The sequence below is a fragment of the Halichoerus grypus genome, chromosome 13 (genome assembly GCF_964656455.1).
Source record: "Halichoerus grypus chromosome 13, mHalGry1.hap1.1, whole genome shotgun sequence".
NCBI lineage: Eukaryota > Metazoa > Chordata > Mammalia > Carnivora > Phocidae > Halichoerus > Halichoerus grypus.
Genome location: NC_135724.1, coordinates 29,827,639 through 29,842,148, shown reverse-complemented (window position 1 = coordinate 29,842,148; position 14,510 = coordinate 29,827,639). Strand labels below are relative to the sequence as shown.

Sequence of the window (14,510 nt, the reverse complement as noted above, 5' to 3'; positions counted from 1 at the left end):
TGGGCTCATTCACGGGTACCATGCAGGTGGTGTCAATAATACATTTCTCTCTCAAGGCTGCGTCCTTGAAATGTCTCCAGCTGTGGGAATGGTGGGTAAAACATTCCAAGGAGAGGGGCAGGGGTGAGGAGCCCCTTATTGCCCCAGGCAAGTTTTCAGGTCAACCAGAGGTCATGTCCTCTGGATGACCTCCTCCAACAGCAGTACTTAATACTAAGATTTACTTATTTAAGTACCAACAGAACTTAGATTCATGGGGTGATTATAGTATGCTATGTTCTATGCTGGGCAGTTCACATCTATTATCTCAACTAATCCTCATAGCAGCTTTATGTAGGGACGATTATTATTTTCATTCTTCAGGTGAAGAAATAGAGTCCAATGTGGGAATGTAAGCATCTTCCCTAGGTCTAACAGCTGGGAATCACATGGTATTTAAAGCCAGATCCATTAGTGCTTCATATATGAGGTGGTGTGACTAGCTTTTAGTGGTAGAAGTTTCACCTTATATACAATGAATTAATATTATTAATTTGGGTAACTAAAGGAAGATAATTCTCTCTGTAACCACACACACACACACACACACACACACACACACACACACACACACACACACACACACACACAGTCCAGAATTGCAGTTGCTGCAGTGTTGCTTGGTTTGTGCCTATGTGAACGTTCTCCCTGCCCACCTCGTTTTTGTGTTTTTTTTTAACCTCTTAAAGATTTGGTAGGAAGGTACTCTAGCAATGTGAGCACAAGGTCAAATAGTTTTATAAAATTTGTCAAAGTGACAACACTTGGTTCAGGCCAATAGACTGTGACATAAATAAAGAAAACAGAAGCTTCAGGGCTGCTCACTTGCAGGTGTCCCTTCCAAAGGTCTATTCCTAATTTCCTACTCAAATTTTTATCAGTGTTTTTCTTAAAGAGGTAGGAGTATTTCTGGATGCCATACCACGTGAGCTCGCAAGAACATGACTATACCTGGAAGTGACTGCCAATCAAATAAATATGTGTGATTACACTCAAATAAAATACGTCCCCAAATTATCCTCCTGACATTATGTATTTATTTGTAAGTTTGTGTGATCTGTCTCTTCCCCTCCCTGAATTGTAATCTCCATGAGGGCAGAAACTTTGTCTTGCCCATGGCTATAGCCCAGGTCCAAAAAGAGCATCTGGTACACAATAAAGGCTTATTAATTATTTATAAAGAACGAATGGACACAAGTGAGAATATTAATAGGCAACACAACCTAAAAGAGTTGGAATTACTCCTAACCCACAGAACTCAACAGAAAAAAATAATTATATTAACTTATATAAACAGTGAGTGTCTCATTCGGAAGGGGATTAGTTTATCATATTTACAGAGAAAACAGCAAGTGTTATTTCAGTTATTTCCAGGAATGATCTAAGTTTAGTCTACTCTGGAGTCAAGAAGGAGGTGCCATAGGCTACAGCTCAAAACCAGTGTGGTCCTGGTGGATGCGTTCCCTTGTTCTTAGCCTGACATCATTAAACTTCCAGTTCTATTAACTCCCTTTGGACTGATTCAATGCCCAACAGGCAACTTTTATATTTCCATGTAAGATAGCCGTCATGGAGATGATATGCTGCTCATATCTAGTTTTTTTGATAGAGACTTTACATGGTAAATTGAATCAGGGATTTGTAATTATGATTTGTTCTCCTTTATGTAGTTTGGCCACAAGAAAAATGTCCATAATCATACATGCTTTGAGTAATTCCAGGCACAGTGACAGTAATATCATTGCAAGTTAATAAATTGTCATTCTGGTTACTTTGCCATCTTTACGGGATGGATTCTCTGGGCCTTCAAAAAAGAGCACAAAATCTAGGTGGTCTTTTCTTGACAGCTTTCCTTATTACCATTTTTATCTTACAGTTCAATTGACTCCTACTGAGGAAATTATAATATTCATTTTGTCTTGAGCAGAGTGTGAAGCAGTCATATCCATATTCTCTCACAGAACAATTATGAGAAATCGTGTCATCACCTCATTTTTATAGACAAGGAAAGGTCAGCAACATATGCTAATTTATTCAAGGCTGAAAGGTCAGTAAGTACTTTAAACATTCATTCCTTCAATTTATTGATCAGCTGCTATGAACCAGGCACTGATCTAGATTCTTGGGAGACTTTTGGGACCAAATCAGTTTATGTTCTAGCTAAGGAATACAAATGTAACTATATAGTGAATTAAAAGGTAATATATGTTGTGAGAAAAACAGGAGAGAGTGAATATAATCAGGAGTTCTGGCGGTGGTTAGTATAAGCCTGACTAAGAAGAGGCGTCTGAACCCAAAGGAAAGACTTGAAGTAGGTAATGAAGTTAGCTCTGTGAGTATCCCAGGGAAAGAATGTTCCCAGAAAAGGAAAATCAAGTGCAAAAAGGCCAAGAGGAGAGATTATCTGGCATGTTCCAGAAACAACAAGGGGATTCATGTAGCTGAAATCAAATGAATGGGGAAGAATGGTAAGAAATAAAGTCAGAGGGGCAAGGTATGTTGTTTCTGGGGACTTTTTAGGCCTTTGTCAATATGTTAGCTTTTCCTCTGAGTGAAATAGGGAACTACTGAAGGGTTTTGAACAGAGTGACATAATGTAGATTTTTTTTTTTTTAAAGATTATCTTGTCTGTTATGGTGAAAATAGACTGGGGAGCAGGAAAATAGAAGCAGAGAGACCTCTTAGAAGCTAGAGTAATAATCCAGCCTGGAGATTCTGCTGGTGCATATCAAGATAGTAGCAGTACAGTAGTGAGAAACAAGCTGATTTGGGATATATTTTGAGAGTAAAGCCCACAGTATTTCCTGAGGGCATGTTGTATGGACAATGAAAAGATTCAAGGAAGACTGAAAAGTTTTAGGCATGAGCACCCCGAAGGATGGGATTGCCATAGAGATGAGAAATACTATAGATAGAAAAGTTCTTTTTTTTGTGGGGGAAAAAAAAAAAAAAACAGAAATCAGTTTTGGACAGGGTACTTTGGGATGTCTATTAGGCATCCAAATGGCAGAGTTGAGAGGGAGCTAGATATACAAGTCTGGAATTCAGGGAAGAAATAGGAGGTGGAGATAAACATTTTTGAGTTGTGGCACATAAATAACACCTGAGGCCATGACACTAAAGGGAATCATCAGGGAAGAATACGTGAATAGAGACAGTAACAGGACCAAGCACTGAGTCTTAGGGTCACTCCAATATCCAGGAGAAGAGGATGAGCCAAAGCCAGGCCAAGAGTCAGAGAAACTGACACAGTAGTTAGAGTAAAACCAAAAGTGGATGCCAAGTGAAAAAAACAAGTGGATGAAATCTGAGAGTGGTCAACCATATCAAATGCTGCTGGTAGATCAAAATGGATAGAATGAAAATCAACCACTGGATTAGCCTCTATAGAGTCAAAGCGACCTTGATAAAAGCAATTTCAGTGGAGTGATGGGATTGAGAATCTGGCGAGAGTTGATTGAAGAAAGTAAGAGAAGGGGAATTAGAACTGGTGGTACAAACAACTCTTTGAGGAGCTTCACAGGCAAGGCAATGGGAAAATGAGGCAGAAAGTGGTGGAGAAAAATCAGTCAAGAATTAAAAAAAAATTTTTATATTTAGGATGCATGGAATAGCAGCATGTTTTTATGATAATCAGAAATGCTCCATGAAAGAGAAAAAAATTGTTTGAGCAGGATTCTTCAACAGGAGAGGAGAATGGGATCTACTGAGTGGAAAGTATGGCACTGGAGCATGGATAGTTCATCTAAGTAATATCTAAGTAATAAAATTAGTAGGAGGACCAAGTATGAGTGTGGAGAGGTGGGTAGCTTTGGAAGATTCTTCAGAATGAGATTCTTTGGAAATTTATCTTCCGATTGCTTCAATTTTTCTCAGTAAAGAAACAAGCAAGGTCATTGGGAGAGTGTGAAGAAGGGAGAAGTTGCTGGTCTAACACCAGGAGTGAGAGAATGAGTAGACAATGACCTGCATGTATTTGCTGGGCTTAACTCAAAACGCATTTGAGATAATACATTTAAAGTGAGACCAGGGAGCATGGTCATGTTCAGTTGACCCAATGCAGTCTCAGAACAAGCAAACATTTGGGTTTAGCCTGGGTGGTGCTTAGCTTACTACATCAAACATGAGAGAGGAAAGAGATTTGAAATTCTGTGATTATAGAATATAATTTAGGTAAGAGAAAAAGAGGACACCAAAGTCACTCACACATTCTCTAATTCAACAAGTTATTTTGAGCATTTCCTGTAAACCATGCACTGTGCTAGGTCCTGTGTGAAATACTGTAAACCATGCACTGTGCTAGGTCCTATGTGAACAAGGCAGACATGGTCCCTACCATCATTCAGCCTACATCCCACATGGAGAGACAGACAAAAAATAGCAGTTTTTAATGCAGAATTTGATAAATATCATTAAGAAGAAAAGCCACGTGTTGATGTTGAGAATAAATCTGTATGTTACACATGCACATGCCTGTGTGTGTGTTTATGTGTTGAGCAGTTAATTCAGGTAAGGTGGGAAAAGAAGACCTCTCTGGGGAAGTGATAGGCAAGCAGAGACCTAAAAGGATAAAAAAGGAACTTGCTAGGTGAAAAGCAGAGGAAAGGTGTTCAAGGTAAACAATGGCATATTGGCAAAAGCTGAAAAGCCAGGAAGAGCTTACTTGGAATATTTCAGGAACCTAAAGAAGACTCCTGTGGCTGGAGCACAGTGAACAAGAGGGTGTAACAGGCTGAGTGGAAAGAAAATCAGCATGAAGGCAGAATTCAATTTCTAATCTATCTGATTCCATAGTAATTTCCTTACTTTTCTAACATGTTTGGCATTCCAGAGTCACTAATAAATGTAATTCTTCAATTTCAGTTTTTTTAAGCCTTGATTTCCTTCAAGAATTATACTCTGGCACTTATTCTACCTGGTAATAAACCGCCGCCCCTTCTCCAAATCTCATGCTATCCCTTCAGTGCTGCTCTGTAGACCATAGTCTTGTGGCTTGCTCACTTGAATAATTGTACACATTAATCTATGCTAATGTATAAATGACTCCTAATGGTTCTGGGCATTACCTCTCCCCTGAGCATTTACATTTTAACAGGGATTTTCTAATGGCACAAAGAAGTGACTCTATTAGTGCACATTTTAGACACTGAGCAGGCCATTTCAGTGTGATTCAAACACACTATTTCTTTAAAATCCTTAGCTTAGGAATTTTGTATTTCACCAGAGATACTGAGAAATGTATACTTAATGTGGTACCTTTCTCCTACACCAGTCTAATCACATCGATATTTTTCATGCTCATACATTGTGGTGTGATCACAATCATTAGATGTGGTGCTGTCCACAGATGACCTGTCCATATTGTTGATGTACTTCGCCACCTAGGTGAAGCCCTTGTTTTTTTGAACTTCCTAAATCATTCAGGAAGACTTAAATCTCCGTATGACATTTTATTTTTTCCTTGTAGAGCTTGTTACAGTCCTTACCAATTGTTCAGAAAGAATATAAATCTTTCAGATGAGTGTATTATGCAGTATTCATGGCCTGTAAGTGAAATTGAAGGTCTAAAACACTGAGAGGAAAAGCATTCACAGCTGAGTCAATTACCAAAGTATGTGTTCCTTGAATATAGCATATGTAAGTATACCTCAAAACCTGTTGGTCATATGAATTTCTGGACACTATGCGAACTGAATAAATGTATGGACAGGTAGATTAATAAAGTGATAACTGATTCCTGGGTTGTTAAAGTTGTTTTCCTTCTGCAGGAAAAGAAATCCAATGAAACAATTGGATAGGTCCTTAAGGCCAGTTTCCTCTAATCAAATTGTGTGCTGTACTTACACAATGACCTCAAGTCATCCTAAATCAATGAGGAAAAAAGGATAATTTAACTCTGGATAAAGAGATATGATCAACTCTTACAGATAATGAAATAAAATTAGGCAGTGAAGCTCAATGGGGAACGCATTCCTGCTTATTTTTGTGCACCATTCACTCTCATGCCTTGTACAATGCCCAAATCATGGTAGCTACCCAACAAATATTTGTTAATAAATTAACATTGAGTGGAGAAGAAGAAGAGGAGAAAGAGTAAAAAGAGAAAGCAGAAGAAATAATAACATTAGCATATGCTTTTAATTTTTCAAAGAAATGTTCTTCTGGTAACCATTTAAGTCAAGAAATAGCCATTAACATACATAGGGGATTTCTAGTAAAGACACTAACACACTTTTAATTAATTATTAGTCTAATTGCTCCCTATGACTCTAAAGTTAACTATAGCAAAATGTAAAAGTGATTAATCCTTTTCTAGAAATGTATTCATTCATCCATTTTTTATTCAATAAATATTTATTGAGCATCTACTATATGTCTGGCATCCTACTGACGTCTGATGAAACACTAGTGAATAATATATTGAAGTTCCTATCCTTATGACACTTCAATTAAACAAATAATTTAAAAAGTTATTTAATTATATGTCTACAAATGATATTAAGGTGATAGTCAAAGTTCTGAATGAATGTATGAAAGTAGAATGTATTTTATTTTGGGTAATCAAAGGGGGCTCTCTTGAGGAAGCAATATTTAAGCTGAAGCTTGACCAATGTATGACTTACCCAAGCAAAGATGGAGAGTGGAGAGGTAAAGAGCATTCAGGGTTAAAATATATGCATAAGTATTCCAAGGTAGAAAAGGGCTTGGGAAGTTTGTTAATTTAAAGTAAGGTAGGTGTGGTTGAAACCCAAAAGGGGATGGAGTATGACAAGTCTGTAAGCAACAGTAGCAAGATCATGAGAGTCTTTATGCTTAGAATTTTATTCTTCATCCTAATCATAATTGATGACACTGAGAACTGTTAAGAAGAGCAAATTTGTGTTTTTAAAGATATTTCTGGATTCTGTGTAAAAAACAACTGGAAGAGCTAGTCTAAATTGGAAATGGGGTGTAGCTTAGAATAAGAAGGCAACAGAAGTTATGGAGAGATGGGGACAGGTTCAAGATATTTTTAGGAGGTAGCAACAACAGAGTTCAGTGAATGATTAATATAGACAAGTTGAGATAGGTATCAAGGATTCCTGCTGAGTTTTTGGCATGTGATCCTAGTGGATAAAGGAGAGTACCATGATAAATAATCCTGAAAGAAGTAAAAGTCTACTAAGGATAATCAGTTATTAGCAAAAGTTGGGGCATGTTTACTTTTATCTTCCTTGGAGCTCTCTAAATGTAAAAGTTCAGTGACCTGTCAATAATATTTATTTTTATCTCAGGCAAGAGCACAAGACTGTAGATATTTAAACCTTTAGTCAGTCCTACAAGATCTTTAAAGACCTGATCCCTGATGAAGCTTTACCTCCCTCTTGCCACTCTGCACATTATATCATTTATTTCATCTTTAGGACTTCTGGTTCCAGACATGCCCCATCTCAGTCACATGTTGTACTGTGTTGCTTGGGTGCCTGTATTTTTTTGTTCTTCTGGGAATATCCATTCTTCCTTCCTTTTCACTTGCCTAACTCCTATGCACTCTTCAAAGTATGGAGAAGAGTTGCTCTACACGTATTTGTGTCCCTTCAGGTCGAGATGTTCCCACAGTGTTCTTCTTCTGCACCTTGTGGTATTCTATTTCATGAACTCACTGCATGATCTCGTTTACTGATTTATCTTCTCCACCTAACTGGGAGTGCTTTGGAAGCACAGCTTGTGTTTTTATCTCTATATATCCATGTATAGCATGGTACCTGGCACATAATAGGTGCTAAATATATATGTATGATAAAATTTTACAGGTTTGCAGAAAAAGGAGGCCAAAACAATAGTCTTTGAGGACAGTGAGAGATAATTACTAATTATGTATATGACTTGATCAAAGTTATGATACTCTGTAACTGAGAGGGAACACAAATCCTTCCTGGTTTAGAATTTTCCATCCAGTATCAAATGTCTTATTCAGAGCAATCTATTTGATACTATATCTTGTTTCCATCTGTATAATTTGCCAAGTGAAGTTACCTGGTTTTCTCTGCTCATATGTTTGCCTTCATTTGATTATCAATAAAAGCATAAACAGAAACAATTCTCAACATATAAAGATATCAATAAATAATTTGGACTAAATACACAGTCCACAAATGAGAACCTGATATTTACATTGTTGGTTTTGAGGAAAGGAACACCATATTCTATTTCAGAAAAAAAATCAACAACTTGATACCTAATTGATATTAAGTTAAAATTATATACCATATGATTTTTAATTTTGAGCAAGTTACAATAAAATTTAAATGACATGGCAAAACCCAAACCATCCTAGGTCATTTTCTCAAATATCTCAAATCTTTGAGAAATCCAGACTTCTCTGAAAAGTCTCCTCAAAGGATCCTGAATTTTAGAATGGACAGCAGGAAAGCCAAGAGGGCTTTTTTTAAAAAAAATTTTTATTATGTTATGTTAATCACCATACATTACATCATTAGTTTTTGATATAGTGTTCCATGATTCATTGTTTGCGTATAACACCCAGTGCCCCATTCAGTATGTGCCCCCTTTAATACCCATCACCAGGCTAACCCATCCCCCCAACCCCTCCCCTCTAGAACCCTCAGTTTGTTTCTCAGAGTCCATAGTCTCTCATGGTTCGTCTCCCCCACCAATTTACCCCCCTTCATTTTTCCCTCCCTGCTATCTTTTTTTTTTTTTAAAGAGGGCTTTTAAAACATATAGGAAACTGTGATCCAAAATCACAGTGAATATAACTTAAAGATAGTGTCACTGAACTCCCTTACCATTCTTTCAAAACCCCTCAGCACTTTGCTTCTTTTTTATAGTAATAACTGACTTCATAGGTAGCATAAATATTTGTGTATTTGTCTGAATTCTTCTTGAGTTGAAAATTCCTTAAGGGCTTGAACTGTGTTAATCTTTTCTTTCTAGAGGACAAGCAGATTGCTTGGCAAAGAGTAGGCATTTACATTTTTTGCCGATTGAATTACATGCAATGGTTATCTCTAATGATTTACTGCTAATTAAAAAATAGCATGTGTATTTATTACAAAGGGTTGAACATCAGGACTTTGGTCAAAACGTTTCTTCTTCTTATTCCATAATTACTTTACTATGGAAAAATCAAACCATACCTAATGTTTAATTCTTAGAGATACTCATTTTAAAGATTAAATTAAAGCTTCAATTTATCCATATTTGGCACCTGATTAAATTAAATTAAGGAACTTAATTTAATTTTTGAGTGAGGTCTTCTCATGAAAAAATAGAATCAATACCTTTCAATATCCCTTTCATAGGTATCGTCTATGGATTTGCAGATGCTAGACCCATTGGTTACTGACATTGAAAATGTTGTCAGTTAATAAGGAAAGCAATTACTCCTCTGGGTAGAACATTCATTGGTACCAGATAATATCCCTAATTCTTGTCAGTAATGAAGGGAATCTAAACTTTCAGAATTGAAGTAGATTTGAAAGAAAAATAATTTTAAGATGAACATAAAGAAGGAAATAAAACTATGCAAATCCTTCAAATATTTCAGAGAAAGTCTTCAAAAACCTCGGTCAGTAGGATGACAAATCTGCACAGAATTGAAAAAATATTCATTTCTTATATAAATTGTGAAATAAGTATCCTTAATAGGCATATTCTTCTCTAATTTGTATGATTTTCAAAATGTAGTAATATGAATTTTCTCTTGAGGGGGCCATTAAACCAGCCAGACTGAGTTATAGTTACATAGCTTGAGCAGATGAAAAGTAAATTATTGAGACTTTTACCTTCCTCAAACAGGATACCAATGGAAAATTATGAACCAATATTTTCATTAGAGAAGACAAGAAATGAAATGATGGGAAAATCGAATTGATAGTAATAAAGTGCTCTGTGTTTCCACTTTCAAACTTCTTCCTCTAAAGCTATTTTATTTATAGCCAGATAAAAGTAGGATTTTAGCTGTCTGTTAGTACAGAATGTCCAGTTAGCTTAATTTCAAATGATGGATGTACTTCATGGAAGTCTAAAGAAATCATCATCATATTCTTCTTATTTCTTCCTCTTGAATGAGCCATTTATAATTTATTCATATATATTGCCCTATTCAAGCCATTAGATGGGAAAGGCTGATGAGCAAAGGTAGCTTTTTCAAACACGAACCCATATAAAGCTTAAACGATGATGAAAAGTAATGAACAACAGAGTGAATTTGTGATATCATAAATGATATATTGTACTGTTGAATTTTCCAACAAGATAAAAGATTCAGAGCTTTTGCCTAGAGATTTCTCCTCTTCTGTAATTCATAGTGGGTTATGCAAAGTCACCAGCATTCCAGAAGCAAGATATTTGGGAAATGGATTTAAATGATTGCTTCTAAAACTTTACAAAGTGATTATTTTCTCTTCAGAAACAAAACTCAACTTCTTGAGGAAGTGCTTTCTGATTAACAATGCATAAATTTCCTGCACTGAAATCTTACTAATCAGTTCAACTGATGAAGAAGTCTTGCTGAATTGTGGGATATTTAAAAATGAGTACATTTTACTCATTTCAGCATAAGTATTCAGGCAAATATCCTATTCCATATAACATTTTATATACACAGTAGGACCTTGAATTAAAATTGCCTGATGAGCAAAATAAGAATTAGAGGATCATACCCATTGGAAGTGATGGTAGGAGATACTCAGACAAAGGAATAGAGGGTCAGGGATGAGGTGTATAGTCAAAATTGTTCACAGTCCGGGCAACCAGGCAACCATGAGGGGTCCAGAACTATGTGTTTCCCTCAATGCTAATTTGTTCCTAGACAAAGAGTGCTATAGCAGACTCTGGGAATTTCCAACTGATCCTTTAGAATAGCTCTTTGTAGGAGTAAAGCAATGTTAAAAACATCTTTTCTGCTTTGATAGAGGAAGAAAACTTGTTCCCAATTGCAGTGTTTTTGCATTAAGTACAATAAAAAGAAAATCATATAGGAAGAATGAAACATGGCTGAATTTTTGGCTCTAACAATATTTTGACTCTTTGAATCTCAGTTTCCTCATCTACCAGATGAGAATGGTAAACAAAATTATATCTATATCTAAAGTCTTTTCCAGATGCACCATTAACATGGTTAACTAATTCTACAATAGAAGATCCAGACACTGGATCCAGACGCTAAGTGAACAAATGACCAAATAAGCATGCAATCACATCAGTTATATTATCCAGACCAGAGCTTTTCAAATGCAGGTAGATATCCATTAGTGGATCCTGAAATCAACTTAATGTATTCCAACCATCATTTATCAGGAAGAAATAGAGTAGAATGGAAAATATGAGAGTGCACAACAAGAAGTAAGGACAAATATTGTTTCTTGAAGCTTGTATTATGGTGGCTTATATATTCTATATTTATTTGTATGTGTACTGGGTCATAGTAAAATATATTTCTTATTCTCCATAGACATCAACAGTATTTATCAGCCACTTATTTAGAGTGTCTTTATTTGGGCTAAAGGAGAAAAGAGGCTTATACTCACCAATTGTGGGGTCATGATAATCAGGGAACTGATGACTAATAAACTGCATTGTCATTGCTGAAAAAAAAAATAAATTTAATTTAATAAAAATTCACTGATTCATCAATAAGTTATTCTCCAATGTAGTTCATTGGTCTCTCAATAAGATCTAGTGACTTATTTCTCTGAGTGACTAATTCAATTATGCAACATGAACCACCAAATGATAGAGAAAGTTCTAGAGGAGAAAAAGTGTTAACTAGAAAGAAAATAATGCCAGATACTTCTCTGGAATAAATATGTCAAAATTTTCAGTGTATTTTAATAAAAATTGCATTGTAGTAAAAATAAAGCTCTAGACATAATGAGAATATAAAGTAGCTGTAGGATCCTTCTTGGCTTGCTTTGGTGTAACAGTTGGTATAGGTTGGGAAGATCTTTTCACTAAAGGTCCTATATGTATTCTGGGACTTACTTATCTTCCTCATCATTAAAATAAGGAGATAATCTCTGAGGTCTCTATTATTTATAAAGGTACATGATTATATGAGTTTTTATCCTTAGCCAGCTTTTTAGTTAAAATTATTTGTCACTTTTATTGTGCCTGATCCATGCTATTCAGGTCCTTTTATTAATTTTCATTACTTTTGGGGGGTATTTCTCCAAATTCTCCACATTCTTTTCAAATCAATAATTTTATAAAATATTTATAATGTTTCTGTTATAGTATCTTCATGTAAATGTCCATTATTAGGAGACAAATGGAATGCTGAAGTAAAGCAACAAAACTTGGAAAAAGAATTTGTACATAGTAGTTCTCTTCCTTTTCTCCCTCCTTCTCTCTGTGCCTGTGTGTGTGTGTGTCTGTGTGTGTGTGTGTGTGTGTGTGTGTGAGAGAGAGAGAGAAAGAGAGAGAGAGAGAGAGAGAGACAAAGACTCCCTGATCATGTTAGCCTCCCCTGAGTCTTCCTCTCGACCAAACCCTGACCTAGGTCCCTGCCCTTGCTAGACCTGCATAGCCCAGTGGTAGCAAGAATCCTGCTAAGTCAGGTTGGTGAGAATCCACCCTTGGTAGCCGATCCCCTTGGCCTGCCTTTGGCAAGAATCCTTTTAAGTCTGACAAGAATTCCCTTACTTCTGATGGCTCCTGTTAGTAATTTTCCATCCCCCAATGCTCGTCCCCACTCCTTGCCTATAAATTCCCACTTTTCCTTGTAGTATTTACAGTTGAGTCCAGTTCTATAATGAATTCTCTTTTACCTTACTACGATAGTTCCTGAATAAAATCTATTTTTACCTTTTTACTGTCCAGCTCTGGCCTCCTTTAACAATGCATTCATGCTTCAGCAAATGTTTGAAACAGGGAAGACAGTTAAATTCAACAAACCTGTACAAGGCACTAGTCTAACCCTGCTGAGAAATGAAAAGAAACAGAACCTGACCCAGTGAAAAAGAATTTCTGTTTACACTTTGATAGTGTTTACTTCCTGTCTTTGCATTGACAAAGGAAGTCTCCATATGAAAGTATTACTCAATTTGACAGTTTAGGGCAAATTTTTGAAATGCAAATTAACATTTCTTACAGAGGGCTTTAGGAGTTAGAATATTTCAGGTAAACAAACTGAAAGCAACATGTTTATTAAGTAGATATCAAGGAGAATTTGGAAAACGTTTTTCGTGAGTTTTAAAAAAAGCATTCTCCTCTGTCTCTTACTGCCTGTCTGGTTTAGTTCCAGCTAGAGTACAGAGGTTGGAGGTCTGGCCTCCCTTTGAACACTTGTGTGGCTAGTCAGTCAACTAAATTTCAAAGACAGCTCAGACTTGGTAACTTTAGAACTAAAATGAGGAGATTCTCCACTCTACTCAAGGCAAAAAGATATGCACTATTCGCTGTGTGACAAGAGCCTCATCATCCATCTTATGATAATCAGTTATCTAGGCTAAAATCTTGAAGATGTCTTTGGACATTTCCCCTCTCATATCTTCCATCTAGTTTTCATGAATTTTCATTTTACCTCCAAAATATCTTTCAAGTATGTCTTAATTCTTTCTGATATTACTGTAGTTTAGAATCTTATATTTTAAATCCCTATTGCCATAGACTCAAAATTGATTTCTCTGTAGCTATTTCCTTTACTTTCCATTAACTTTCACAATGACACCAGAGTCATATTTTTTAAAAATCTGGTTATTCATATGTCAGCAACTATTAGGATAAGGAGTAATGTGTCCTTCATGGGCCCATCATATCTCTTCAGGCTTGGCTTCCACCACTGCCCAACTAGCTGCACTGTGTTCTCAGACTTATGGAAGGAAGGACTTTCCACCCATGAGCATGCCTTTATCCTGTGGCATAGCACAGCTTCAGCTTTTCCTTCGTTTTTATATCATACTAACAAAGGCTCTCCTTGACCAAACTTTCATTAGGCTCCTCTGAAGCCTCCTTCTAAACCAGGCCATGACCTTTGGGCATCCATGCTCATCTCTGCTTTGCCAAGTTTTAGCAGGAATCCTACTAAGTCAGTTTGGAGAGAATTCTCCACACTTCATATATGGTCACCCTTGATATCTGATCAAGTTCGTCATCTCCAACCCCCATGATTACTTTGGACTACCTTAGCAAGAATCCTATTAAGTTTATTCCACCAGAATCCTCCTTACCCTTTTAGTGATTTTCCATCCACTGACCCCCAACTTGCTCCTTGGCTATACATTTCCACTTGTCCCTGTATTTGGAATTGAGCCCAGTTCTGGACTGTGGGAGTTTTCTTTCCCCTACTGCAGTATTTCCTGAGTAAAATCTATTTTTACCATTTTACTACCCAGCTTTGCTTTTCTTTAACAATGTTAATAATATCTCCACTCAAATGTCATACTATTCCATCAACACATTTAAATTCTTCATCAACGAGGAGCCAGTACATATGTATAACTAGGGGTTGGGTTAATTTCTATAAA

General features: G+C 36.3%; 1 protein-coding gene across 3 annotated transcripts in view; it reads right to left on the bottom strand.

Moving 5' to 3' along the window:
* The window catches only part of RIT2 (Ras like without CAAX 2), a 474,354-nt gene that overhangs the window by 283,912 nt on the left and 175,932 nt on the right, over positions 1 to 14,510 (bottom strand). For all 3 annotated transcript variants that reach the window (XM_078060386.1, XM_078060387.1, XM_036082610.2), the window contains one exon: positions 11,574 to 11,630. In XM_078060386.1, the coding sequence (XP_077916512.1) occupies positions 11,574 to 11,628 (55 nt within the window). In that variant the 5' untranslated portion in view covers positions 11,629 to 11,630. The remainder of the gene's footprint in view (positions 1 to 11,573; positions 11,631 to 14,510) is intronic.